Source organism: Nilaparvata lugens, chromosome 6 (assembly GCF_014356525.2).
Source record: "Nilaparvata lugens isolate BPH chromosome 6, ASM1435652v1, whole genome shotgun sequence".
Classification (NCBI taxonomy): Eukaryota; Metazoa; Arthropoda; class Insecta; order Hemiptera; family Delphacidae; genus Nilaparvata; species Nilaparvata lugens.
In genome coordinates, this window is record NC_052509.1 from 538,326 (window position 1) to 566,062 (window position 27,737).

The following is a 27,737-nucleotide window of genomic DNA, read 5'->3' on the forward strand; positions in this document are numbered from 1 at the left end:
TAATGTTAATCAAATATTGCCATTATAACGTGTACTTCACCATAGAGCTGTGTATCTTAATGACAAACTGCATCAAGCGATTTGAACTTAGCAGCGATTTAGAACAGGAATAAGCCGGCGACTGGTAAACAATGACTATGAGATTAATTAATTAGAGCTATTACGATGGGGCAAGGCATACACAATTGGGAGCAGTGATTCGAACAATCGCGACATGGTGACACATGCTGAGTACTGAGCATCAGTGAAAGCAATTCCATGCAAATATGTGTCTCTATGCGGTCGAATTCCGACATCGAAAAGTAATGCCAATTGACTTGACTTGTTCAGGACAAACACTGATTGTCATCGGGCTGGCATTTCTGAAGATTCAGGAATCATGAAATTTCAATAAAGTTTAATGGTAAATTATACATAATTTGAAATTTGAAGGCTCCTTTGATAAAGAAGGCTTTATTATGAAGAAGCTCACTTGATTCTTGATATAATCAGTAAATCGTTTGCGTAGCGATTGATAAGATTAGCTCGTTGATATGCTAAGATGTAATGACATCAACTTCATTCATGAAAATATTGTAACACAACAATAATCACCCTATAATATGAATGAAATCCTAGGATTTCCATTACCAAAATCCCATGGTAGGTTCTTGAAATGTATTTAGAGCTACTTAATCTCTTATAAAATATCATAGTACCCTTTTTTTGAAAAGTATTTCGTAAAATAACAGATTAAAAACACAATTACCTTGGTAGGTATATTCTTATTACCAAAATAAGTTAGTTACCAAAGTTATTACCAAATATAAGTTATAATTATAATCATACGCTATTACCAAAATAATTCTTATTATCAAAATTGTTAGTATTCTACCTAGATTCTATTCCTAGTAGACTTCCTAGTATCAAAAAATAATATGCCTGGCAAAAATATGCTAATATTATATCCCTGAATTTTGAGATGTCCTAATAATGGAAGCTTCCAGTTACAATCATAACAGATTAGTTTCCTTGAAAATTCTGCTTGGTATTACAGAAGCTCTACAGTAAAATAAATCTCAACAATTCGAATTCAAAGTTGTTATGAATTTTCAAGTAAAACCTATTATTGAAAAAAAAAATCAGAAATTTTGGGGGGGTTTTGGGGGTGAAGCCGCCCTCTGACATATCAGCAAATTTCAGATTCAAATTCAGCTCTTCAAAATACTGTTGAACCGTTGAGAAAAATTGTTTCGGGGCTGTTTCCTGAAAAACTACCATTTGACTGGTCTAAAGGAGTGGGAGGGTTTTAAAGGGGTATTTCCACCCTTGAATATGTTTTTTTCAAATACACATTCAATAAATGTTTAATGAACCTTGTAATATAATATGAGCCGGAATATGATTGTTTTTGTTAGGAAGACTTGAAAAGGTATTATAATGAAAAATTCGTATTTCGGCTGTAGGACATGATTGTCTATTTTTGGGTCTATTCCCCTCCCCCAACTACTAAATTTGAAAATCCCTAAGGAATCCTGTTCAGAATGAATTTTTCTTTCACTTGATTTGTGGTTATTCATCATTACTAGAAAAAGATTCAAGTTGTATAGGGTAAAAGTGATGAGTTTGCATAATTTTGAAAAACCCTTGAAAAATACCCATTTTTTGAAAATTCGTAGCTCCGGAACCAAAAACGGTAGATTCCTGCGCGACCTCTCAATTTATTGGAAATTTTATTTTCTTTAATTTTGTCGGGAATGATTTTTCTTGAGAAACTCTAGGTTTTCGAGATTAAATGGGAAAATTGAAAAAAGTCTGAAATCTTGGGGGTTTTGGGGGTTTTGGGGACACGCCTTTGGCGTGTCAGCAAATTTCAGATTCGAATTCAGCGCCACAAAATACATATAGAACCGTCGAGATAAATTCTTTCGTGGCTGTTTCCTGAAAAACGACATTTGACTGGACTATATTATCTCAATGGGAACGTCCAAGCGAGAACAATACAACTGCAAGACCCTTTGGCAGGTAGATTTAACACAATCATTTCCGATCCATTTGCAAACTGTCCCCTTTATCTTTCAAATTACAAGATATTCCCATTTGCAATTTATTAAAATTAATAAATAAATAATTGAGTACTAGTATAAATAAATAAATGAATAAAATTTATGATCTTGTTTTACGCTTCAAAATTCAAATAGAAGTGAGGATTTATAAGCATTTTTCAATGCAAAGATACATAACACGCGAAATGCACAGGAATAATTTCGGAAAATTTTGTGGAAGGCTTTTCAATCACAAAGAGTACAATAATAATTGATCTTCCTCCTGTTATTGAGATGAAAATAGAGTCTCGTGATAGGCCTATCAGTCTTGACACAAAGAATACAGTGGATCCTCGTGCGTCGAACCGATGAATTGGAGAGACAATTTCGAAGTGGGAAGCCCCGGAAAGGGATGAAATCATCATCATCATCACTATCATAATCATCATCACGATCATCTTGAAGTGCCTCAAATCAAGGAATTGGGAACACACACATAGTAGGCTCGAATTCAGATCCAACCCAGGTTTGAATGCGGTCTAAATTGAACATTTCCGTTTTCTTTGCTTGCAATACTCGGACCAAAGGTTGCTACGCACGCGTACGAATATCTGAATCTGGCACAAACGCATCTTCTTTCTTTCCTCTCCCTCAGACTCGCTCTCTCACACCGTTCTATCTCTTTCTATCCTCTTATTTGTCATTCGTAATCTATCACTCAGTTGTCTTCACGCGTTGAGTTCTTTTTCAACTCACGTGTAGTAAGATGTATGCGATCACCGATTGATGTCGAATCATGGCAAACTTTTTTCTCTTCGTTTGTTCTAATTGGTTTCTTTATAACTCCTTTTACTAACTCATTATTCTTTTACTTCTTCTTATTGTCATTTTTTCTTCTTCTTCTTCTTATTCTTCTAATTCTCCTTCATCTCCCTTTTTTTGAACTCCTGATTTTCCACAAATACCCCAAAGATCAACTGTAAAACTGATAATTACTTCTGTTCAAATCCACCAATCGATTTGGGAAAAGATCTACTCACGTTTCATATAATTCATCTCATATTCCTTTCTCTCTCTCTTTCTCTTCCAACTCTTTCTTATTTTATATCTGTTCCTCTACATTCACTGGGCTCTTATTTTTTTTCATATGATGATGCCCACATGAGCTTCAGGCTTGTGTGTGAGTAATGAAACTGATGATAATGATAAGATATGAGTGAACCTTCTTCAAACTCAAATGGTATTTAGAGGAGTTCGGCTCTTGTAGTGGCCACCCTACAACGGGAGTAGCAAGCAAATGGATCTTAACTTATTTTATCGATAGATTATCACCGCCACCAAGAAGCCAATCGGTTCCGATAATCCATATTATTACTTCCATGATTCAAACATAGTTATAGGAATTTTAATGTGTTTTTATGAAAGGATTCACGAATACTCACTGTCTTCACTGTAGTGCCAGTCTGCAGATGCATGAACTGAAACAAAAAAAAATAATCCAGTTTTATTTCGTAGCTATAAATGATTTAAACAAAACAAACAAGTAATTACCAACAATAATCATGACCAACTTGAACACGTTTAGGTTTACCTAATGTGATAGGAAAGCTCTTTTTTAATAAGCTTCATTAAGGTGCGTACAGACTTTCGCTCTGCTCCGCAACCGAACGTCACTCCAGCAGAGCGATTGATGATCGACCGGCGAGCAACAGTGGTTCGACCGGGGAACGCGAGAAGATCTAACATCTTCCGTAACGTTCATGATGGGTGCGTGGGCGGTGCGACTGTGGTTCGATGGAGGAACGAGGGCGGTACGAGGGAGGAGCGTGCTCGGTGCGGGTTGGAAGAGCGTATATGTGTACGCAGCTTTATGTAGACACTACAAAAACACCCTGCAATCTAGTTTTGGCTATAAATGAAATTGAAGAGATATAATACAGTCACTGATATATAGTTACAGTTTATTTATAGTGACATTCACTTCAATCATTCAGTGATATTTTTTTTGTAAAACATAAATGCTTCAATTCAAAACATCGATTAATTCAAACATTCAATCAATGCTGACAATCTGAATTAATTGTCACTGTAGATAAAAATTATGTCACCGGTTGATTAATAATTTAAAATCCGAACTAATTTACTAGTAAATTGTTCAGGTACTTTGATTTGGAATTCCAAATTGAAAATCTCAGATTTTCTCCCTGTTTCCTCGATTCTGATTATTTTCCTGTTAGAATACAAATGCAATCATTCAACTACCTAAATACGTATTTGAGATTGTCTTTCATTCAATTATTCCTGTTGGTAATTCATTTTTCCTGTGTTTTTCTCTGATATCTGACATCATATATATTATAATAATGTTATATCAACAGGCGACCAGTATGCAATTGGAACTATTGGAATCTGATTCGCAAGGAAAACAATGTGGACATCCACAACCGGTATAAAGTTTCCAACAATTAGCTTCAAAAATAGAATGGACATAACGTTTTTAAAGATTACTACTAATTAAAAATAAAACTACAAACACACTCATTTCGCGTTCAAACTCAAGTTCAGCAATTACTTGTTTAAACTATTATTATTACTGTTGACAGGACAACAATTAAACTCTTTCCGGAAAATTTAAGTAAGTTACGTTACTTTAGTTGTTAATTTTTATTTATTTGACTAAATAATACAAGACTATCGTCATGCTTCTTATCAGCATGTTGTAGTTTCATGTTTCTTTAAATTAGTCTAAATTTGTTTAGTATTGACATTGTGTGGGCAAGGTACCTTTATTGTATGACAGAAAAATTACCTAGGTCCGTTCCTAACTTGTCCATGACAATTTTGTATCTAAATTTGTTTAACATTGGCATACAATTTTGTATCTGAATTTGTCTAACACTGGCATTGAGTTGGTTATCTGACACACTGTATCTTCGTATAAAAGACACATTATTGGAATTTCGTATCTCTACTTGTCCATGCATTCTATGGCACAACGTTTGTACTCTTAGGATATATCAATTTTTACTCATCAATGTTTCTATCTCTTATCAGTTGCTATCTTCTAGTATGAGAAATGTCAGGATTCTTGGGAAAAATATACTGACTTTTAGAATAATATAATGTTACGATTTTTGAAGAAACGTTGGATTATTGCGTCTTGTCCCAGGAGTTTGTGCTAGTGTACCGTAATGAAACTGTCTCTGAGCAGTCTACTGTTAAATTTAGAAGCAGAGCTTACAAATACGACTTTTTTAAATTAGTTGGCAGGTTTTGTATCAAATTCGGTATTATTTTTTCAAACATACACTACGTGCCGGATGCACAAGATCGGGTTAAATTTTAATCGTGATTAATTCCTCGGGAACCAATCAGAGAAGCCGTCTTTTCAAAATAGCCTTCTCTGATTGGTTCTTATAAAATTAATCACGGTTAGGATTTAAACTGCTTTTGTACAAACGGGCCTGATATCATGAAATATGAATTTGTTATCATGTAAGGCTGGACTTACAAGAAGATTCTATTTCGTGTCCATTTAGACTGACGAATCTTCAATAGTCTTCAGTCAATGTAGCCTACGTATTTGGGATTTAATAGTTCATTACAGTGGTTTTCAACCTTCCATGTTTGGTGGGCCGTAACCTCAAGATATTTTCAATTTCCGCAACCCTCTAAATACCCCTTTCCCTCAATGAATTCCAATAGATTTGATGGAGACGTTCACGAAAATATGGAAAATTCATACAAAACTTGTGGAAATCGTCGATTGAAGACTCGTCAATTGAGTCTAGATTTTTAAACCTGGACTCCAAAGCCTAGCTCATACACTTTGAAGCCTAGACTTTAGGCTGAGTCTACCTGTAGGTCCCATAGTAATTATTTCGAATTGTCAGCATTTCTTATGAATAGAATCATCGCGTCTATTCGACCAATTCTGCCAGTTTGAAGTTGATCTCACTATTCCTAGGTCTCAACTTTTAGACCCACTAGAAACTTTAGAACGCAAGGTGTCCATTGTAGCATATGTTCGCAACAAATTGAGATGTGTGAAGTATGTCTCGTTGATTGAGAAATTCTCACTAAGTTGATAGCGTGATAGTAAGACAAGCTGACTGGTGTCAAGAACGCTTTTCATTGACAAAGGAGGAGGATACAGCCTCTTAAAACAATGATCAAAATTGAGCAGGAGAGTGTACTCTATTCTCGAGTCTCTCTCCTCTCCAGTCTCTTACTTTCTCTCATCCTCTTTTCAATCACTATCTTTCTCTCTCACCCTAATATCTCTCACTTACTCACCTCACTCTATCTTTCTCTCTCTTACTACGGGAGGATATTTTTAATATTCTTTCCGAAGAATGGACATTGATATGTCCAAAGCTCCGCCAATTTATGTAGATGCATAACAATATAATTATCTATAGTTATTACAGATTGCTTTTTTCATTTCATATACAGTTCAATAATTATTTTCTTAGTCTATATTATGTAAATATTCATCTATAATTTTGCTGTATTGTATATAAGTGTATAAGCCAGTATATATTGTAATCTACATAAATAAAGTACTCAATCAATCAACAATTACTACCTTTCCATCTATCTCCCATCTATTTACTCTCAAATCTTTCTCTCTAACTCTCTCTCACTCCCTTCTCCTCAATATCTCACACTTTTCTCTCCTTTTCTTTCTGAATCTCTCTCTCAGACTCCAACTCTCTCACTCTCTCACTCTCTCCTCCTGAAGATCTCACACTTCCCTCTCTTTTTCTCTTCAAATCTCTCTCTTTGTCTTGCTCTTGGTCTCATCATTGACTCATCCAATAAACTGAAGTCTATTTAGCATGCTTGTCACGGTCCTCTTTACTGGCTATTGGCTTCCCTCTAATTAGATAATCGTTTAATAAGCATAAACACAATGTTTTCTCACTAATCCCAGCAGCTTGGTTGTCTACAGGAGGTGTCCAATATTAATTGTCTGATAGCTTTTACACTCTTGATGAAGTATGACTTTGAAATATTTATTTAGGCTATTTCATTTATTCAGTCATTAGAATTACACAACTTTCAGAAGAGTACCACAGGCTTACGCCCAAATCGGTTCTAATTCTAATTTATACTACAGTATAACAGTGAAGACGATATTAATGATAATAGATATAACAGTAGAATAGATATAGCAATGAAGACGATATTAATGATAATAGATATAACAGTGAAGACAATATATTAATGATAATAGATATAAAAATGAAGACGATATTAATGTAGAATAGTTCTAATTGAGAATCAACAATAATAATTATCACCGGATTGAGTGTGACGCGATAAAAGTAAGTGGTAGTTTACTTTACTAATAGTTTGATCCTCAATCAAAATCTTTTCTAGGCTGAATGTGAAATCAAAATTTAATCGGAACACAATAGTTGTTGTCCAAAATTGTTTTTGATAGTATCATTTGTCGTTGCCAAAACAAGAGACTAGGACGGCATTTATGAATGATTCTTGGATAAGTTTGGCTCTTTTGCAACCAATCAGTACGTTTCTAGAACTTGGTTACAGGACAATAAAGTCGTATTCATCTGAGATTTATTCATAAATTAAGTCTTGCCAATAGTTTCAATTTAGCATAATATAGACTTCAAGATAGTTGAAATGATGTTGAAACTTGGACCTGATTTTAACTGATGTTTCATTCACTTAACAGTCAACACCAAGAGTCTTGTATGATATTTATTGACTGATGGTTTTTATAAGGTACATTCACTATAAGTTATCGAATATAAATGTTTGTGTAGTAACTGTACTGCAAGGTAAGTCAGTCACATCCAGATCCATGACGAGATTTGGGTAAGCTCTGAGAGAGAGAGAGAGAGTAGGTAATTTTGGAAGCACCTTTTTTCATTTCATTTTAGAAGCAGTGCTATTCAAGTAGCGGTCACCCAATCAAAGTGAGTACCGAAAGCTCGTTACTTATCTGAGTGATCAGATACCGTTTTGATCATTTCCACTTTTCGCAAAAAATCTTTTGAGTTTTGGCTTGGAAATAGTTTAAGCTGTATTCCTGCATCTTTTTTCTCCCATTTTTCTTCTCCCTTTTCTTCATCACAAAGGTTGAGTGTAAAAGAGGGCCGACTGCGCCCTAACTCAGCTCTTCTAGGTCAAAAATAAAGGCAGCCATTCTATTCTATTCTCCCAAGGCACGAAACCAACTTTCAAAAATTTTTCAAATATACCGAAGGAGGATTATTACTCTTGAAGAAAACTGTTTCAATAAGCTAGTCTATAAAAATCATATAAATGATCTTTAAAATGTGAGATGAAAATCATTGCAATTCCTTCCCTACATTCTTCTAGTACAATAAGTAAAAAACTCAAGTTCAATGAACAAACTGTTCAAAAAGCACTATAAATCAATTTTATTTTCTTGAAAATTTAAAAAATGTTTTTCAAGTTTTGGAATGATAATCGTCCATTTGGAGCTTCGACTCCCATAAGTTACGAAATCAACGTCTAAAAACGGCTCAAAAACGATAAATACAGTATCACAGGTCAGTTTTAAGCCAGTGAAATTCGCGTCGAATACTCCATAATTAACGAGCGTAGATCAATCTCAATGTCACACAAGTAATTCAATAAGTATGTAAAACCACGGAAAACTTGAATAATTATCGGCCACTCAATCACTGCAGTGTAGGAGAAAAATGTAACACTTATCATGTGACGACAAATATGGTACATTGAACAGTTTTGTAAGAGAGTTGACTAATAATATGATGTAAGTTACTAACTAGAACTACAACTGTTGTTAACTAACAACTAACTAGAACTCACAGCATGACCGCGGAAGAATAATAGAAAGGTGATTGAAGATATTGGTGTAGGATGATAAACAAATTTTAGATAAAATAGTTTGTTTGTCTTTTTATTCAGTGATACAGTAAAAGTATTCAGTGAACTATTATCTCGCTATTTCAATGACTGAGTTTAATTCTTTACATTAGTTTACTTTACTCCTCTTCACTCATTTTGTCTTTTGAATCTGCATTTACTTTTTCTCAGTCTATTCAGATTTTATTATTTTCGCATTTCATTTTGAACTTTTGTTTATTGTGCTATATGGTACCCACATAGCCTCATGCAATTGTGCATGTGTAATGTGATGACTTGATAAGAATTCCATGCACTGGACAGGATTCGAGCCCACGACTGTTCATGATTCAGTTTATCACAGTTTAATAGGCGATATATGACTGAGCAATCGGAGTCCAAAAATCCTCTAATTCCCTATTACTCAACTATTGGTGTTGATATTTTTTTCTACTACAATTCAATTTGTATTATGTCAAATTGGAATTTTTATAATTAGTTCTACTTTTCTAATAACCTGTATGTTTCAATAAAAAGCTCTCACAAACTCGTAATCTTTTATATTATAATTAATGAATAATAAAATGTAGGCTATAATGTTTCTATCGTTCCATTATGCATTTTTGGCATATTTTATTTAGGCACATGTTTGAAAGAATTGATGTTGAGACTAGTGTAAATTGATTCAAAGCAAATATAATTATAATTTGTTACAGTATTTCCGATTATTGATTCCAATATTTTCAAAATATATATTCTCTAATTAACTTCTAAGAGTGAGTAGTTTTATTTCAGAATGTAATCATTTTTCAGTAACAAGCAATAGTTTGTATCTGATCATTCAACCTAAACTGAAATTTCAATCAAGATCCTTCAATATATAATTAATAATAAAAGTCAAAACTTAAATTAATAAAATAAAAAGGCTACTACAAGTTTTATATCATATTTTAGTTTTTATTAATTTGAATAAAGAAACCCATATATGTGAAGTGATTTCAAGTCAATACTTGTATCCGACCTTGTTTATTGAAAATACTGTTAATCAATTGATATTCCAAACAAATGGATACTGACGAAATGGGAGAACCTGAGAGAAGTTGAAGTTCTGCTATTGGTCGATTGGGCGATGTTCGTGCCTTGCTTCTCATTGGCTGAACATTGTCATTCCCATAAAGTGGGAGAAACAAGTTGGGAGGGAGGCGTGGAAAATCTCAGCCAATGACAGAGCTTCCACAAAGCCGTGATGTTCTCATATCGTTGAATCTTATCAAACACTGCGTTAGCGTCCATTGATACAAATGCTGATATAATTATACTGAAATTGTAGGAACGTATTTCATCAGGGCTACTTGATTTGTTGAGAATATTTTAAGTAAACTTGAAAATGGATTGAACATTCATAACTATTTGCTTTTATAATTTATATAATAATATTCGTATGGTTTTTATTGGTGGGGAGTTCCTGGCGGAAGTTCCATCTAGCCTGAATATATTATTTGAGCCGTCAATGGGTCTTACGATTTTTATACTTCAGCTGGGACCGAAAGTTTAAAGTGCCCATCCGATAACATTATATAATTTATATGAACAAAATCTTTAAGAAAGGGTAATATGGGATTATTTTTAAACTATGAAATTGTAAGATATAATGAATGAAGATTGTATTGAATCTATTGTGAAGATTAAAGATTCATTTTGAGTTCAGGTCCATATGAATTAAAAGTTTGAGATATTATTTGATTGGATGAATACTCTATTTTTTGTTAGGAAAAATCATTGTTAGAATTATTGGAAGAATTTATAATCAAATGAAAATAAATAGTGAGTTGATTGATGGCAAACTGCAATACAGCGACAAACGTCATTTCACTTCGCGTGAAACGATTTCGCCGCTTTTAAATTTAATACTGTCATCTTGGAAGTTCTTCTTTTTTTATAATTCTGCGGTAAACGACAGTTCAGAAATCTTGTATCCTCATGCAATCGCTGGATTCCAACGATGTTCGTTCAACTGTTTAGAAAAATTTTAGTGAGGAGAAATGACATTTATACAGAAGAAGAAAGAAAAGACGAAGAGGGTGTGGAAAGGATGGAAGAGCGAATATCGATGAAGGGAGCCAGAAGGAGGATTACATGAGGGTGATGTAATAGAAGATTGATAAATAAGGGAGAGAAGAAGAAGAAGATGATGATGATGATGATGATGATGATGATGATGATGATGATGATAATGAAGGAGTTAAAGTTAACATTATTAATATTATGAAAAAGGATAAGTGAAAAAGATGAAAGGAAATGGAGAAGAAGGAAGAGAAATACTCATGAAGTCTTAGTAAATGTAGACGAGATTACAAAGAAATGGAGAAAAATAGAAGTTAGAGGCGAAGTTAAATGTGAAGAGATTATGTTGAGGAAAGGAAGTCGAACGAGGAGAGTGAGAAGAAGGTTTGATTGATTTGATTGATTGAGTACTTTATTTATGTAGATTACAATATATACTGTCTTATACACTTATACAGGCAGATAGAATTAGAGAAGCTCTGAAAAAAAACTAAAGACGAAAGGAGAGAAGAGGAAGATATATTATGAAGATATAAACAATAGGAAGAGGGAAGTGAAAATTATTTGGAGAGGAAGAACCGTAAACTGAGAGTAAATTAAGTAGAGATAAATGAAAGTTGTAGGGAGAGGGAATAGAATTTAGAAAATATCGAGGAGGATGGGGAAATGGGAAAGAAATTAGAATAAGCAGAATAAGAAGGAAGAAAGAAGCAAGATGGTGGAGAAGAAGACAGCTAGAGACGAGAGAACTTAGAATATGGAGAAGAAGAAAACAACTAAAGAAGAGAATAGTTGTGAGATGAAGAAGACTACAAGATACGAGGAAATACGAAGAAGGTGGAAAAACAAAAAGTGGATAAAGCAGATTGAGAAATGAGAAAAGAGGAGAAGGAGGGAGAGTAGAAGAAGAATGAGGAACAAGGTGGGGTAGGAGAAAATGTAGGAGTATTTTTTCTTCCCATAAGATATTCGAAAAAAGGTTAGTTGATGAAAATACACAGGGGAAAAGGAGAGCGGAGACGAGGATGAAGGATGAGAAAAAAAATAGAAGCAGAGAAAAGATATGAAAGAAATAGAAGAAGAAAAGAGATATGAGATATGAAATAGAAGAAGAGAAGAGATATGAAAGTAAGGTGGAGAAACGATAAAATGAAGATGCAGTAAATGATGAGGAGGACGAGGAAAAGGAAGAGGATAGGGGAAGGATGAGTAGAGGAGGAGGAGGAGGAGGAGCAGGAAGAGGAGAAGGATGAGATGAATAGGAATGAATCGAGATGTTGAAATCGCGTGAGTTGGTCACCCTTTCTCGGTTAACTTCAGTTTGTGAATTTTCCAAGCGAATATCGACTAGCAGTTGAGAACACTATATAAGTAGTATAATATAGTTAGTTATACAAGTATAGTGTAATTGTTACAACTCTGGGTACTCGGGACGTTTGTCACGGTCAAACAGACCGAATCCAGTAACTTGAAGACGGAAATAGTTTAAAAAGGCACGCGACGATCTCTGATCTGATTCGCATGTAAACAACATTAGAGTAGATAGAAGATAGTCAACATAATCCATTTTATAAATGAATCACCATACATTGAGAAGAGAAGCCTAACTTTTTTCTATCAAGAGATCTTTGGAGTGATTTTTTTTTTATTTCTATTAAAACTAGTCACTAGGACTAACCATTAATTTTGTTCTGTTATTTCTTATCCTAAATTAATTTTTATTGCTAAAGTCTTCCAGTGAAGCCTACAGTTCCAATCTATAATTTCACTACTTTAAATTATTTCACTACACTTTTATTCATATACTTTAATCACTCCACTAGCACTACACCAACTCGAAGGGCTTTGTTCTCTTCAACCTCCTAGTGAGTTCAGTGTTGTCTAGTAGTTGGATGACTTCGGTGTTGTCGTGTTGATGAAGACGTGACTCATGATGGGCTGCCAATCGTCTTATCTCACAGGTCACATAGGGGATGTGCAGATCTCGGTGCAAATCGCTGTTCCTTATGTACCAGGGCGCATTCACCATGTTCCGCAGTACTTTGTTTTGGAATGTTTGAATCTGACTGATGTTAGATGTTCTAGAGCAGCCCCAAAGCTGAATTCCATACGTCCAGACAGGTTTTAGAATTTGTTCTAAATTTGTATTTGTTCACTAGGAGTGATTTGAAATTAAAATTCTACAATACAATCAAATCCAATTATTATGGAGCTATTGTGGAAATATTCAACAAAAGTTCAATCAGTTCAATAGTAGAGAGTTAAGAAGACAGCTATATTCAAGGAGTTGGATGGAGAATTAATAGAAGACCCTGACCCTGATTGATAAAAGCTAGACATACGCTTGATCTACAGGTATCTAGGTATGCCAAAAACAACAATTTCAAAACTGATCCTATGATGCCAAGAAAACTAATTTCTTGTCGATGATATGCGTTATCACTCAAAATATTGTACTGAATTTAGTTTGAACTCAGAAGTCAGGATCATTATTGCTTTGATAGTAGGGTGGGGGTAGGAGCTGATGAAGCCTTGAATTCAGCATAGGATAAGATTTGTTGTTTTACTCCATGATACGTTACTTTATCCATGTCCATCTAGACAACGAAATATTTTGACTAGACCACTATAGTACTAAATTATCGACTTTATTATTCGATTATTCAATGAATTTTCCCAAGTATTGTCTACTATTGGAATATATTGTAAATATAACTAATTATGAGGAACTGCCTAGAGATAAATTGATTGATAAATTAGTAGATTATAGTGAATTTTATAACAGTGATAAATTGATTGATAAATTAGTAGATTATAGTGAATTTTATAACTGTGATTCTTCCAAATAAAGCAGAATTCGGTCATAGGAATGTCAAATATCGGAAAACATTTCTCGAACAAGGATCTCGTTTTCATACATGAGACGCTAGAGATCAAATCATTATAAATAATGCTATTGATACAGAAGTATACATGCAGAGTTCAAATAATTGTAAATAATGTTATTGATACAGTAGGATACATCCAATAGTCTTATAATGAGTCTTTCAATACTCCAATCTCATATATTCAATAGTGAGTAAAAGAATGAGCAGATTCAACCTAAAACGATTCAAAGTAAAGAAATTTTTCTGAGGAATTGAAGAGAGAAAATAGTATGATGTGTCCATCAAATATAAGACTTCAATGTGAGATCATTTTGTATCACATAACTACTAATAGCATGTTGTTTTATGCAACGCACATGGTCTCCAAACAGTGGTAGACTATACCAATTCCCTGTAGTTTTCGTGCTGATAAACTATTTATCCCCACTACTAACGGGATACCGATATAGAATGATACCAAATAATGTCCCACATTTAGATAAGCGTCTGTGTTATCTAACTGTTATTGAAATACTGTTTCATTCCAGACCTCCCCTATCATCCATAAGGAAAATGAAAATAATATCTATTAATAGCAACTGAAATGTATGTAGGAGAAATCATGGCAATATTAATATAATAGTTTTAAAAATTGGCTACTTTACCCTACAGTATACTACTGGCTACTTTATATAATTGGCTACTGTATATAATTGGCTACTTTACCATACAGTATGTTTTCTGTTGAGATTCTAACGTTCAAGTCAGAGTTCAGTTCAGAATCTGAGTAAAAGATAAAAGAGCATAATATTTATTTATGTATACATTGCTACATCAATATGATTCTCAACTATGAATGATTGGGAAAGGAATAACAGGCTTATTAAAGCCCAAAACTGTTCCTTCCCCAAATTTAGAGAGAAATTACCCAAAAATAGGTTATACGATAAGAATTGTAATTACTAGTAACGTATATATAAACTCTGTTGGATAGGAACTACAGAAATGAAGGTGTAGATTTATATGAAGAGTGAAGACGTAGTGTAAAATATGAAGGCTACTTCTTCTTATTTCTTAGGGTATGAACAGAACGGTCAGGTCGATATGTAAATTTCAGCTCGCTATCAGCCTTCTATATCTATATTTAGGCCTATGTTTATATTAATGACTCAAAATTTTCTCATAATTGTACAGCTGTCTAGTGGCATCGATCTACACCGCGACTTACTCTTTCTGTTCACACCTTTAGAGCTTATAGTTACTTTGATAGAGACCTGAGGATGAGGAAGTTTCACGGAAGAGGTTGGTTTGTATATATAGAGTGTAGAGGCTATGAATCCCACAATAATTATTAATCAAGCCAATAAAATAGAATGACAGTAGCTTCAAAATCAATCCTTGATCCGTTAGTGATATTCGTATACCATGAATGAGAATGACTTCTTTGAAATTATGAAATGATAATAGAAAAACAAAGTTTTTTAGAATAATGAAATTTCAATTTTCAATCTTTCTTGATAATTTGAATGCCTTCCATCATACTCATCATATTAATAAGGTAATCATTATTTGTATGCTTATCGAAATAATATGGTAATCTTGTTAATCGGCATGCTTTTATAGTTGAAATTCACTATAGTTCAGGATTCACTACTATCAAACTTTAGTCGTTGAAATGCATAACAGTAGAGCAAAGCACTCAAACTGAGAGGCTTATAGCCTTTTCACTGCATTCGCTGCTGCTAGTGTGGAGATAGACTTTTCAAGTAGCCTACTAGGCCAATACTAGGGCAAGTGGCAAGCTAAGTTTTTCTACAGGAGGTGCTTCTCTGGGGAGGAGGCTTCACGTTTTCTCTTCGTTCTTTTCGCTCTCTCTCATCTCAACCCTTTCCTCGTTCCTCATCCTAATCATAATCTTCCTCCTCCCTCAATCATGATCATCCTCCCCGAGGAAAATGTCTGCCTAACGAGGATAGCTTTTGTTCCAGCAATTTTCCACTCGACGCTTCTAATCTCTCAGTTGTACGTGCTAGACGCTAAATTCTCCTTCTTTTACTTCATCCTCTTATTCTCCTGCTCCTTCTTATTCTCCTGCTTCTTCTTCCTCTCCTTCTTCTTCTTCTTCTCTTCTTCTTCTTCTTCTTCTTCTCTTGCTTCTTCTCCTTCTTCGTTTTCATCTCCTTCCCCTTCTTTTTCTCCTTCTTCTTTTTCATCTCCTTCTCCTTCTTCTTCTTCATCTCCTTCTCTTCCTTTTCCTTCTTCTTCTTATTCCTCTTCTACCTCCTCTTCTTCTTCTTCTTCGTCTTTGTCTTCGTTTTTTGTTAGTGCTCCTATCGTTTCTCCGTAATTTTTCACCTCACACACGGGCGGCAATCAAGAGCTTGGCACTATTCCAGCAGAGGTAAAGCTAGCAAATCAACGGACAAATTTTGTCTGAAAACTGAAAACTTTATTGATTCTCACCTGGCAGAAATTTATTGCAAAACGGATTTTCTATTTTCTCCTTTGAGGGAGCTTTTTTCGATTTCTGTTTAGTCAGCGTCGATTATCATTTATAATCGCTCTGATGTTATAGATTCTTTCATGAACTTTTTTTCTAGGAAAAAAATTTCTGGTTGACACATTTTCTAATCTTATTTCGTTAACGTTAATTACAATATTTTTTGCTAATCTTCCCACCTTAAATGTTGGAATGACGATCTTGATTGCTTGAATTTGAAAAGAACAAAGTGAAGTTTCAGAGGGATTAATAGTAGTTAGTAGATAGTAGTTTTTTAAGTACCGGTATGGTGCTCAGTATTAAGTCTGTGTCTGTTCCATTAAAACTCTTCCACAGTAAATATTAGTAAGTTGAACAGCGGTACAATATCGTGAACCGTAAGTAATTAAAATAATGCTATTATGAGTCTTATGAATAAAACTATCATTATATTGTTTAAGGGTGGACGTTTAAAGTAAGATTCGACAGTAGTGCTGTCAGTGATCTGACAGTATTTTGTTTGTTTGTTTGTATTATACCTTATTGCTTAAAATGTTACTTCCCGTAGTTCTTTAAAACCCACAAGCCCCACCAGAATCTGTAAATTAATATTAATTTCTCATAATCTTTCCCATCATCCACGAGAAGCATATAGGGCATATGTGTAAGGGTGAGCATCAGCCTCAGCAAAAAATAAACAAGCCTCATAAAAACAAGCCTATAAAAATAATTAGCCTCAGCAAATAATAAACAAATTCTATTGTATAATTAGGCCTATTTCAATTATTGGCTATTATCATGCGATATCGATCATAACTACGTTCACAACTTTATACGTGCGTATTGATGAAATTTTAATAGTTTTCGAACTACAAATTCAATTTGGCTTTCAATCTGTTTAATTATGAAACTGTAGGCTACGAATACAATCATGTTTCAGTATCTACGATCTCAATACTGTTAAGCACTAGGGCTAGGGCAATCACGTAAATTGGTGAAGCAAGCATTTGGAAAGCGTTGATTTTCTGAGAAAAAGGCCAATTAACAAGCCATTTATGCCTCAGGCTCTTGAATTGATGATTAATTCTGTATAATTCTACCCAGTAGGAGATTTCTAGAATGAATTCCAGTCTTTAGGTTTCAATTTAATTTAGAAACAGGCTCAATTTAAATACTTGATACTGTCTGGACAGATAAGGGTGTTCAAGTAACTAGATTTCACATAACTCTGTAGGAGAACAGAACAGTTGATTTAGAGAACAGTTTCCCATGCAGTTGGATACCAATATTAAAACACATGAACTACAACACTAGAATCTTCATTGTACAGGGTCCGGCATAAAAACATGACGATTTTTGAGGGATGATAATCAAAGTATGTTTCGTACAATTAAAACATGTAATATATCAAATTGAAGATCAAATTTTGCAATTTACACTGAATTATACAGATCACTCACAAAGTTTTTATTTGAAGATTATGTCATCCAAATGTTTTCCGTTACTTTTCACTCACGTAACCTATCTAAAATTTGTCATTGCTCACTCAATCATCACTTGTGAAATTACTTAAATTTCTCGTTGAATGACTTTCTTCAGCTCCTTGGATTATTGGCTGCCCAATAACGGTAATTTTGTTTATTCACAAATCCCGACAAATGAAAATGTGCCTCGTCACTTGAAAGAATAATGGCATCCTAGTGATCATTTTCGAGAATGATCTCGCTAGCGGCTTTGCGATGTGCCTAATAATTTGCATTAGGTTGTTGCACTAACATTATCCTATACGGATGGAATTTCAGGTCGGAATGAAGAATTCGTCGTACACTTCGATCAGAAATGGCTAGCGCAACAACATGTTACGCTGCTGAAAGTCGTGGAGACCGAGGGACAGCTACTCTTACCGCGTTAATGTTTTCAGGCGTTCTCACAGTCCGTTTCCGTCCTGTTGGTTTTGTTTATAAAGCAGACGACGTGTTCCCAAAATTCTTTATCCACAACAAGATCATATTCATACTGGGAACCGACGTGTGTCGATTTAAGTTGAAATGTCTACGAAATGAACGCTGTGTAAATAACTAAGTCAATATTTTTAAAATAAGCTTCAATCACAAACGCTCGATGTTCACCTGACCACGACATACCGTCTACTAAAATGGCATGAATAGACCTTTCGATCTACAAAAATCCCGCCTTTTCAATAACAGTGGTTCTAACATAACAATTACTACAAAATCGTCATATTAATATGCCGGTCCATGTAGTTTGTAGAGCAATCGTTCCAATGATACAGAACTCTTACTTTGGCCAAATATTGAAGTTTGCTTAATGTCACTCACAGTTTGATCTTTATAGTTCCACTTGAATAGTACGCTCAAAAACATTAACTTACAGTTTTATTATCAAAGTGTGATTCATGTAATTCATTATCAGAAGAGGGTGAAAATAGAAACAGTCCATACTCCAGGAATTGAAAATTGAATAATACCATAGAGAAACAATAGCTAAGTTATTACGCTTACGCTATTGTTTCTCTATGATAATACACTCAATGTTGGCTACTATTGATTCAGTGACAATACTACAATAATATTTTCATCTATTTATTTGTAGGCCCTATATCATTCTACTATTATTCAGTGACAATTCCACAAATATCTTCATCTATTTGTAGGCCCTATATATTTCTGTAGTTTACTGTTATCATGAGATTGACTTTAAACTGTCAGCATTGTTTTAACAGGAGTAATTGATGGACTAATCTATGGAATTCTGAGTTGAGTGATCTCATTATAGTAAACTTTCCCCATCCGCAGGTCATTGACAGTATTCTGAATGCTGAAGTCTATTTACATTCGAGATTGATAAATGTCTCACAAGCATTCTAGAAATGTTAAAATATATTGGTAAATATCGCCAAACATTCTTTGTGAATCTCCATCGAATTTCCCGTGTCATACCAGTTTCGCTATAAAAGTTACTTTCGACCACAACTCTACGGATTGATTTTCGTATATGAGAATATTAAAGAATTCTAGTTTTAATTTTTCCAGAATGAAGCATAATTTGAATATAGATGTTATACACAGCGAAAAGTATACTTACTTCTATTGATAAGAGTTAAGAGGGAGAAAAATGTACTTCCAATGATTTTTTCAAGCTGTACGATTAAGAAGATGTATTATGTAGATGCAGCATGTATTATGTACAAAGAAGAAGAAAAGGATTTGACTTTCTTTTGTGTTTTTGAGAGAGAAAGAGAGAGAGAGAGAGAGAGAGAGAGAGAGATTGATTTGATTTGATTTTATTAATTTTTATACATTTCTTCCAGAGATAGATTCAGATTCAGATTCAGATTCAGATTCATATTCCTTTATTCATGTGTTTAACAAAACATAATTCAACTTACGTTGTAGCGTTAAAAATAAATACCACTAGCGATAAAATGACATGGTGAATCATATTAAACTAATGAGTTCTACAATAATATTGAGCAAGAAAAATGATGAAAAATGCAAAAGTTAAGATACTACACTGTAATGTTTTCACATGAAACGGTGAAGTTTGGACCTTAAGAAGTCCATTCTCAGAGAGAGTATCAAGGATACCCTCCCCTTCAGCACTTAACCGTAAAAAAAAGTTGAAAATTCAAACGAAAAATGTCTAAGCGAATAAAATTAAGACTGAAAATAACTATAAGTAAAAACCAAATCATAGAAACGATAAATCATTCAGAGTTGAATCAATTAACAGAAAAGAGTAAATAATAATAAGGAAAAAAATTAAAAAAAAGTTTATTCCCTATTATATCTCTATTAGATAGAGATATAATAGATAGATAGAGAGAGAAAGAGAGAGCGAGTGTGTGAGTGAGAACTATTGAATAATTCAGGAGTAGAACTTTTTTCAATCTGAATGAGTTCAGTCGATGTTGACGTTTCAATCTTAGATGGCAGTTAATATATTCCCTTTTAATATTGTATAAGGGGCTGAAACTCTTCATCTTATTATTTCATTCCAATGGAGTTGAAAAGACAACATCTTAAAGCACCTAACTGCTTCAAATTCCAGGACAGAAATTCCTTTTCCATCGAAATCCATAGATGATGGTTTCAATAATTGTAGGAAAAATGTATGAGAGGAAAAACGTTTCTATGTTAGGAAAAATGTATGAGCGTACATTACTACTTTACTTATATAATCAATCATATTTAGGAATGCGTGGGTCTAATCAATTTCTACAACAATCACAAAATCACAGTCCAATGTATAGAGGATTATAGTCCAAATAATATAACTAAGAACAGTCTCGTTTTAATAAATCTGTATTCTGGAATCACTGATTTTGACTTATGCAATCAAGTTATTATGACAAATAAGTTATTAGTTAATTGCCATTGGGGCCTAGTTCCCCTCAGTTTGTTTTCTCTAAGAATTCAATATAATATTCAGATGAAGAAAGTTAGTTGAACCTGCAATACCGTGTAGGTCTATATCACAGAATTACTGTGAGTGTTAGAACATGTTGTGTCAATAAACCTCTCTATCTTGACATATAGTTGGAAAATCAAAATTTCGATGATTTTCAAATATAATTTTATCTGACAAAATCAGCCATAGAAAAGAAAAACAATATTATTTGAAAATGGTGAGCTTGAATCAAGTCGGTATTTCAATTTAGTAGCTTACACGTGAAATTAATCAATCAAACTCTATTCTCGTATAACAATTAAATACGGTACAAAATTTAAATGATTTTTAATACAATTTTACCTGTCAAAATCAGCAGTAGAAAGCATAAAACAATCCTCGAAAACGAGGAACTCTGATTGAGAAGACAAGCCGACAATGTCCTTCCACCTCTGCCGTAGTAACCCATTCCGACTGCAAAAATCACAGACCGCACTCGTAGTTCCGCACTTCACCGCTAGGCGCGCTCAACTGCTCAGCTGTTGCAAATAAGGCGGGAATTTATCAGCTTCGGCGGCTGCCATTGTCGATCAGCTGATCGCAACTATTTGACACCAAACATCGTAAATTACCATCGAGCCCCTTGTTATTTCCTTGAAACTCTTCGGAAAACCTAAGCAAGGACCCCGCCACATGATCGCGTCGACTCTTATCTTGTTTTCAAATTGCCGCAAACAGAATTTTGATTGTAGAAAGTAAGCTAATATGCCTCTATTATTGCTGGGCTACAATGTTAACTATAATTACAAAGTTCCTTGAAACTTCGGACGTTCTTACTTTCGGATCTGCAATGATTAATTTTTGTACTTGAACTACCCATGCTTAGTTCACCATAGAAGAAAGTAAAACACTCAACCTTCAAACAATATTAATAGATTCCATCCCTAATTTCCCTCATCAGAACACAGTTCTGTATAAATCTGGAAATTAAAAGTTACAGGCTAATCATTTTAACTGAAAAATGCATCAACTAATGTATTTCAAAAAAGACTGTATTCACTTGCACATTGTACAATATTATACAGAAAAACTAGAATTCCGGTATGTTCTGATAAGTTGGGAAATAATTATATTGTAATATCGATTAGTTTCTTTACTTTCAATGCCTTATTGTAGCCTATTTTGTATTTAAACTTAATGATTTTTAATCTAATTTGTACTTTTTGTACGGTATTCTTCTATTGGAACAAAAAATTATGCATAAAAATAACATTTATGCATTGCGAAGAAGAAAAATATATTGTTGCAATGAGAATTGAATATTGAAGACAGAAAGCCCTGTTGAATATTGTTGCATTTAGTTGACGATGAATCAATAACGTTTAAATATAGCAAACGCAGGTTTATTATATTGGGTTATATATTGTGTTGTGTTATATAATATGTTGCTTCATATAGCAACTTATATAAAAATAATGAAGCAAAAATATTGCATTGCATCGAACAATGTAGACTGTATTTCAATTAGCTAGGATGAATACATTTTTTGATAGTAAATAAAGTAAATTAAAGTAAATAAAACTCATTTTTTGATAAAACTCAATGTAAATCTGAATATGTAAATGGAGTGTATGTAGCTTTAACAACAATGTAGATTGAAACATTTTTTTATTATAATAAGTTACTGCCCAAATTAAAAACTTCATAATAAAAATATGTTGAAAGGTAGGTTCAGTACCTGAATTTTTATTTGTCATGAAAGCTTAATTATTGCATAGTCTGATGACATTACCAGCCCACAAGAAAATTGAATGTGATAGTCAAAATTGTATATTTCGATAAGAGATCATTCATTGATTAGGCCTACCAAGTCTTTAAAATTACCTACCTACTGTACAATTTTTATTTTCAGAAAATTTTTAAACAATTGTCATTTCCGGAAAATCGCGTGCTATAGGCCTATAATTATTTGACTATTGGTTTCAATCATATTTTTCCTGGTAGTCTAAATTTTCCTGAATTCTGAACTCAATATGAGATTTTGTAAACAATTCCTTCACTGTAGGTAGTACTGTACATCATTCGTTATTATTGACTTCCAGAGACCTAGAAGTAATATTGTAATCTTTGTTCTAGAAGTTTACAATGAAAATCTTGATTGCATTTGTTTGGGTAGCATTGTTTTCAATGGTGGTAAGATTTTATTGCAATTTATTAAAATATTTAAATATAATCATTTTTATATTACGTGCTCATTGTACAAATGAATAGATTAATAAATAGGTCCATATAAATACATCCACCGATAAAACCGATATACCGTATAGACTAATAATTATACGGTACTGCTGGAACTCCAATAATATGTTTATCAACATGTTCATCAATATTGTAACGCTGTAATTGTTCTTTATAACTGAAAATTTGTTTCTCAAAATTCTTGCAATATTTCCAAACTTTGTTAAATTACAAATAATTAAAAATCGTTTCATCTTCCCATAATGTTCTTCAGTAGAATATAAATGAGAAATGGATTTGGAATAAGATGATTTGAACCGAAGTAAGGTGAGAATACTGAGTGATTAATCTTTTTCACAGGAAGTGGCAGATTCCACATTTGAAGCAGAGGTAAAGAAATGGAAAACGAAATGTTTGAGTGAAGTCGGTGGCAATCCTGGTAAGATAATTCAACAATCTTTTCTTTTCTGAAAGTTCTGATACTTTCTTTTTATTACTGGAGCTTCTCAATATTTTACAAATAAACATCGATTGTTTGCTTAGTCATAAATATCAATTCCTATTAAGATTATTCTAATTATGAATCATTTTAAAATTATTATTAGCCTGATTTCAATTTTGATAGGCAAGTTAAAAAGATTTCCATTTCAGATCTACTGAAGAAGCTTATGGGAAGGCCTGTAATACCAAAATCAACTGTAGAGAAAGTGAGTTACCTCATAATTTTTTTAAAGAAGAATCCTTGTTTTCATTTAAAATTTTATGAACTCTCTTTCTATATTCATGACAAGTTCTCATCATTCCAATCCTTTGAATTCTGTTCCCATCAATTTTATACTGTACAGATTATTCGGTATGCTATCTATTTATTACTTCTTCATGTTAATATGTGGAGACTCTTAGCTCTTAGGGTACCTGTCCAAAAACATCGTAAAAATAACGAATCAAGTAAATGGATTTTCTGCTAAAACTTTAGGTTTATAGAGGGTTTATTTAGGTTTTATTAGGTTTTATTTAGGTTATTAGGTTTTTATTTAGGTTATTAGGTTTATTTAGGTACCGGTACCGTATATTAGGTTTATTTTCACTATTCTTCAATGATAAAAATCTTTACAGTATTCTAGAATTATACTTGAATATTATTCTTTTTAAATTATAATCTTTTTCCAAATTCTGTTTCAGTGCTTCTTGAAATGTGTGTACAAAGGGTTGGGAATAGTGGTAAGTTTAACAAATTTATTAAGAAATTAATACAATTAATTAAGGTATATTACAAAAAACAATGTAATACTAAAGCTGTAGGTCGATTCATCTCTCATTATCCACGCACAAGCTCATTTATCTATTATAAATTTATAATACTATTTATCTATTATCATTCATCACCCTCAGCCAAAAGAAAATTTGTTTAGGAGTTTATGTCAAATAATACTTGGGGTCATTCTATCACACATTTTATTATTTCTTACATCTTAATATTTTGCATAACATTATTTTCTCGATATCAATAAATTAAAAACTAGTTGTAACCGGTATCACAATATGAATTACTTTCACAGGCAAATGATGATACATTCGTTCTCGAAAAAATAAAAGAAATACTCAAGGAACTGTTAGGTGGGAACGCTTTCAAAATCGCGGAGAATGTTGCAGATATTTGTTCATCAGAAAGTAAGTATGGATTTGATTCACATTGACATTCTTTGTCATCATCAATAGTTAATGTGATATATAAGCTTTCATTAATAAATTGATAGATTCTTCAACTATTTTAGTCTACTTGGGGAGATCTGCAACTCAGGTACCTCAATAGACACCTATGTGAAAAATAACAAATCTGAAACCTTCAATTGTTTATCTTTCATTACATTTTATTAATGTCATCCATTGATACATTCACATTGATACATTTCACATTCACCAATGTGACAATAACAAAAACTTATCTAATCTGAAATCTTCAATTGTTTATCTTTCATTACATTTTATTAATGTCATGCATTGATACAAAATGTTGGCACAAGTCACATTCGAAAGGTGTTTTTAATAGTTTTGAGGGCATGTGTTTCAAAGGTTTACTTCAGTCTTTATAGTAGTTCAATGAACTATTCCATTACTGTACTTCATGAAATATTTCTGAACCGTTTGTTATCGCCATAAGTAGGTAACAATAATTTTATGATAACTTATAGTATAGACTAGGCCCAAGTGATATAATTCATTATACTAATAATTGAATAAAAATGAGAAATGATAATGAAACAATCTCACTAGCAATGATATAGTTGCAATAACCTTGCATTGCTGTGTAACTCTTGTAAATATTTAACTATTACTTTCTCTTGCACTATGATTCTATAGTGTGGTCCATGTTATAATGGCAGAGGATAAAGATAGAAGAATAGCGATGCCGATTCTCTGCATTAATTAATTATATTTCTACACTGTCAAAAACATAATTGTCATCGTTTTGGACCTAGAAAAGGATAGTACCACCGGCTTTGACGAATGATAGACAAAGATAGCAAAACCAAAGTTGATCAAATACTGTCATTATAACGTGGACCTCACTATAGGAAAGATCTTTGGGAGATTTTAGAGAAGACCTTTCTACTAAACTGTACTGTAACAACTGTATTTTTTATTTAAAAAATTAAAAGTCTATAATACTGTATTAATTAGATGTCATAAATTATAATCTAGTAGAAGAATATACGAATTTCTTAATTTATTTTTTCCAGTAAAAGTAGATCCTGCCGAAGAATGTTCTATCGGAAAATCTGTTAGAGCCTGCTTCGTGAAAAAGGGAAAGGAGGTAAGGAATGAATTGAGAAGAAGAAAAAACAAGAAGAATTGCAATTGTAAATGAATGAGTTATTTTTCACATTACAAGAGTGTTGTACTAAAAAATACTGTGAAATTTAAAAATTAGTAATAATAAACAGAGCACTTCGCAATTCGATACTCAACTTTATTCTAACCTCTAATATCGATTGTTCGAAATAATGCAATAGTCGAATTTCAACAAGGTATCAGTACTGTACCAATGTCGGAGAGAATAAACTTCTTAGTATCCATTTCTCAATAATTTACCCCACTCAAAACTGAATATCTGTAACGTCAGATATTATTGATATTCATATATTATATATATATATATATATATATATATATATATATATATATATATATATATATATTAATATAAGATAATTTATAATGTTGATAATATAATATTTGTGTTTTTAGTTTGACGATTCTAGCTTATTGGAATACAGGAAACCAGAAGATTTGATGTCTTCTAATTTATTCATTTTAATGATAATTCATTTGGAAAATTATCGTATGTAATAAATATACTAATTAAATCTATAAAAATTATTATAAGAATTCATCTAATAGCTATCAAAGTTTACTTACAGTAGTCTATCTCTCTGTACCTTGTCACTTTATACTTTCATTTTAATACTTCGTACCGGTAACTTATATATTTTCTGTTACAACTAAGATTTATTTTTTTCTACAGATTACATGGAAATTACTGAGAAATCGTATTTATTCAAATGCTAATAAATCAATAATTATCAATTTACCGGGCTGACAAATTATTTTTGAATAATAGGGCTCATCGATTTCCATCTAGCTGTTTACCCTGTTGTCAATATTTGCATTAGCAGAAGTCTTCAGGGTGATTTACAGCATTTAATTTGGATTTTCGTTCAATAATAATTATTTATTTTTTCAGTTGAGCTTCTTTCCATACTTGTAGTTCCGATTGGCTATACAACTACCTATTTTATGAAAATATCGACTGGCTATGATTTCTATTTGAAAGCACATCACTATAATTCAGAGGTATCCTATTTTTCTAGGATATAAAAAGCTTTGTAATGAATAAAAAATTATGTTTGAATATTTATTCACTCCATGTTTCTCGCATGCCAACAATTTATTAAAATAATTGAGTACTGTACTGTTAATTATTCATTATTTAATTTAGAATGTCCAATTAACAATATTTTCATTGGTTCATTGATGTTTAAAACCCCTTATTCACACAAGAGAACTGAGCTGCCAAGAAACTTGAAATTGATTACTGTACCAGGAATTATTTTATAGATAAATCAACATATTTAATTAAGTTACAAAAAGATTAGTTCATAAATCAACATATCGAATTAAGTTACAACAAATTCAGTTATACACATGGAATAATGAAAATTAGTATTTTAATTTCTTCTGATTCTTTTTCCATAGTTCCATATTATTCCAGAGCTGATACCTTCATCTGTATATTATTGAATAAGCTATGGAATTGTGTATTTTTGAAGAAAGAAATCATAATGATTGGGTAATATAGTACATACAGACTAATTATTATTATTATTAGCGTATGGCTTTGAATGGTGGGGAGTCCCAAGGGTAGTTCCACCTCGCCGTATATAGTCCAAAGTTCCCTAATGGGAAACCGGACAAGGTTATAGTGAGCACAATACTTTAAAGTTACACTTTTCACTTCGATATAAAGTTCTTTACAGACTAATATATAAAGTTTTTGCAGACTATATAGAGTGTTACCCATACTAATGAGTGCAGGTCTACGACGTATAGAATTGTAGGCCTATATACTGTATAGGCCTTCGTACTGAATAATTTTTAGAACCGTATTAGAATTATTCCAGACAGGATGAACAGTCATAGAGTAGGTCTAATGTGATACCGTACAGAAGTATATTTCTTGAATATTATACAATAATAATTATATTATTAAGACCTTCAGTTTGTAAT

At 32.7% G+C, this 27,737-nt stretch overlaps 2 protein-coding genes across 3 annotated transcripts in view; one reads left to right on the forward strand and one right to left on the reverse strand.

Annotated features, from left to right (window-relative positions):
• LOC111058420 (carbonic anhydrase) overlaps window positions 1-21,254 on the reverse strand; it is a 46,180-nt gene extending 24,926 nt beyond the window's left edge. The window contains exons 1-2 of the mRNA XM_039431323.1: window positions 21,075-21,254; window positions 3,467-3,502 (exon numbers count right to left, since the gene is read on the reverse strand). Of these exons, the coding sequence (XP_039287257.1) occupies window positions 3,467-3,502; window positions 21,075-21,180 (142 nt within the window). The 5' untranslated portion in view covers window positions 21,181-21,254. The remainder of the gene's footprint in view (window positions 1-3,466; window positions 3,503-21,074) is intronic.
• Window positions 16,583-26,802, forward strand: LOC111058419. 2 transcript variants are annotated; one of them, XM_039429888.1, is made up of 7 exons: window positions 16,583-16,699; window positions 23,310-23,388; window positions 23,601-23,656; window positions 24,132-24,170; window positions 24,509-24,620; window positions 25,691-25,764; window positions 26,695-26,802. In XM_039429888.1, the coding sequence occupies exons 3-7, from the start codon at window positions 23,618-23,620 to the stop codon at window positions 26,716-26,718; spliced, it is 288 nt and encodes a 95-aa protein (XP_039285822.1). In that variant the 5' UTR covers window positions 16,583-16,699; window positions 23,310-23,388; window positions 23,601-23,617; the 3' UTR covers window positions 26,719-26,802. The 2 variants fall into 2 exon arrangements, with proteins under 2 accessions (XP_039285822.1, XP_039285821.1); XM_039429887.1 differs by lacking the exon at window positions 26,695-26,802 and having other exon boundaries at window positions 25,691-25,836.
• The last annotated feature ends 935 nt before the right edge of the window (window positions 26,803-27,737 follow it).

What these genes read in the sequence shown, in the direction of transcription:
- LOC111058419 (XM_039429887.1), top strand. Translation starts at nt 23,618, where the DNA reads ATGGGAAGGCCTGTAATACCAAAATCAACTGTAGAGAAA. An exon ending in CAAAATCAACTGTAGAGAAA is followed by an intron (nt 23,657 to 24,131) that starts GTGAGTTACCTC and finishes ATTCTGTTTCAG; the next exon opens with TGCTTCTTGAAATGTGTGTA. An exon ending in ACAAAGGGTTGGGAATAGTG is followed by an intron (nt 24,171 to 24,508) that starts GTAAGTTTAACA and finishes TTACTTTCACAG; the next exon opens with GCAAATGATGATACATTCGT.